Here is a 2131-nt window from a genome sequence, read left to right as displayed (position 1 = left end):
TGGTCCAAAGTTATGCGGTAACATACATAAAAAAAAATATAAAAAAAATCCGACGAACTGAAAACCTCCTCCTTTTTTGGAAGTCGGTTAAAAAGATATCACAATGATTTCAACTTGTTAAAAGCTTCTTCGGATAATTCTAGTAACTTTAAAAGCTAATTTCCGTTGTAAACTTTCAAATCGGTTGCATGTACGTAATTTGTTTGTGTCTTAACTAAGAAAAGTCACGAACCGGATATACAATCTTAGAGACTTTCTCACGACAGTCAGGGCTACGTAGGCGGAACATCCCGATTCATATTTGGCCAAGGGCTGTCATTCCAGCATCATTCGCCAAAAACTCTTTGGGGAATTCGTATGCTGTTACAACCACACTAAACCAACTCTATCCTTCAGAAAGCGAAACAATCTTTAAACTTCTGTTTTAAACACCAATTTACGAGTTGAATTAATAAAATATGTATATCGTTTACAAAAACTTAGGTACCTCATTTAATATCAACTACATATTATTTTAACATAACATTTAATATATACTATCAATAAAATAAATTGCTTCGCTATCGCTGCCACAAATTATCTTTGAGCCACTTGCATCGAAGGTGTTAATAGATTTTCGCAAATTTGAAATTAATGATGTAACATTTATTCGGCTTTTAGCACGCTCCCCATTTAACCAAGGGTTACAGTGTTCCGCTGCAGATGCTTCCATATCAGTAATACCCGTACTCGACTGTTGCTTCCACAACCACAACTCGCCACCTTCCGCAGCAGTAAAGAGCTTGGAAGGTTCTCTATGGTGGAAACCAATTTCAGTTATAGCACTGGTATGTGCACTCAAATATGATGCTGGAAACCCTGGTTGTCGTAGATCCCATACGGTTATGGAGCCCTCCTCTGATCCAGCTAGTACAATATGCGGTTGTGTTGGATGCGAAGTGATCGCGGATACATAATTTGAACGTCTTTCCTCTTCACATGAAGTCATAAAAGCTGTGACAGCTACTTCATCGGCTGAGGCACGTACATCGAACATTCGAATGACACCCATACGATTTGCTGTTAGCACCTCACGAGGATTGACGTATTTTAAAGCAGTCAGCGCTATGCTGTCTGCCTCAATGGTGCGTCGCACTTTATGCACATCATTAGCATCAACAATATTCAAGCGACCATCCTCACCTACAGTGGCAATTTCCTTTTCGTATGCAGATATTGCTGTACAAGGAGCCGCAGCGCCACTTGCTTCAAATTTGTGAAGTACATCACTTTGCGCTTTCTGTTTTAAGACATCATCCTCAACGGCGCGTGTAACATGCAGTATTGTAATACGTCCTATGTAATATGTAATGAATTATATTGCAAAAGCGCAACTATTAAACAACGGCTTACCATCAGCGCAGCTAACTACAGCCAAATCATTTGCAATAAATTCAAGCCCGGTAACATCACCATTGAAGGGTTGTTTGTCACAACAACGCGGGACAAACTCGTTGTAGTCATCAGCGTATTGATTCTGCTGTAATCGCCATAAACGCACAAAATTAGCGGGCATCTCCCAACTTCCAGTGAGGATACGTTCTGCTGCTTCCAACTTCTCCGGCAACCAGCGAATTTTTGATATTTTCTCCGATACGAAGAACGTATTCACACTTGTATCCATGATGCAGTGTTTAATGTTATAATTTCCGCCACAAAATCAAAAAATATATTACAAAACAAATTAGATCAAAAACCACAGTATACTGTGTCAAAAACTATAGCCCGGCTTCATTAATTGTGGTTGGATCTGAAATATAGTGATGTGCTGAATTANCAATACTTCCTTTTCGGTACCCGATACCGATTCGATACATGAAACCTTCGCTATAATATATATTTAAATTTTGAAAAGAATTTATTTCATAGCTGTTTTATATGATGTTGCCTAAAAGACCCTAAATGTACAAATCAGACGATGTTTTCGTAAAATATTAACAAGCATAATATGTACGGCAATCGCATCTCGACAATACTGCCATCACAAACACTCATCCCTTTCTTGTACTTATCGCAACAGTCCTACTAACCGCTATAGTTCTTGCGGCAACGTTAGTTGCGTTTTTTTACTAATTTCCAGTAAAATCCAGTA

At 38.6% G+C, this 2131-nt stretch overlaps 1 protein-coding gene across 1 annotated transcript; it reads right to left on the bottom strand.

Annotated features, from left to right (window-relative positions):
• Positions 1–140: 140 nt before the first annotated feature.
• On the bottom strand, positions 141–1780 carry Nup43 (nucleoporin 43). Its single transcript, XM_017606859.1, has 2 exons — positions 1393–1780; positions 141–1335 (listed from the first exon to the last, which is right to left on the bottom strand). The coding sequence occupies exons 1-2, from the start codon at positions 1661–1663 to the stop codon at positions 527–529; spliced, it is 1080 nt and encodes a 359-aa protein (XP_017462348.1). The 5' UTR covers positions 1664–1780; the 3' UTR covers positions 141–526.
• Between the last annotated feature and the right edge of the window lie 351 nt (positions 1781–2131).

This window comes from Rhagoletis zephyria, unplaced genomic scaffold, assembly GCF_001687245.7.
Source record: "Rhagoletis zephyria isolate East Lansing unplaced genomic scaffold, Rhagoletis_zephyria_1.1 Rzeph_scaffold_49229, whole genome shotgun sequence".
Lineage (NCBI taxonomy): Eukaryota > Metazoa > Arthropoda > Insecta > Diptera > Tephritidae > Rhagoletis > Rhagoletis zephyria.
Note: the sequence above shows the minus strand (reverse complement) of the source record. Positions and strands in the feature narration are given on the sequence as shown.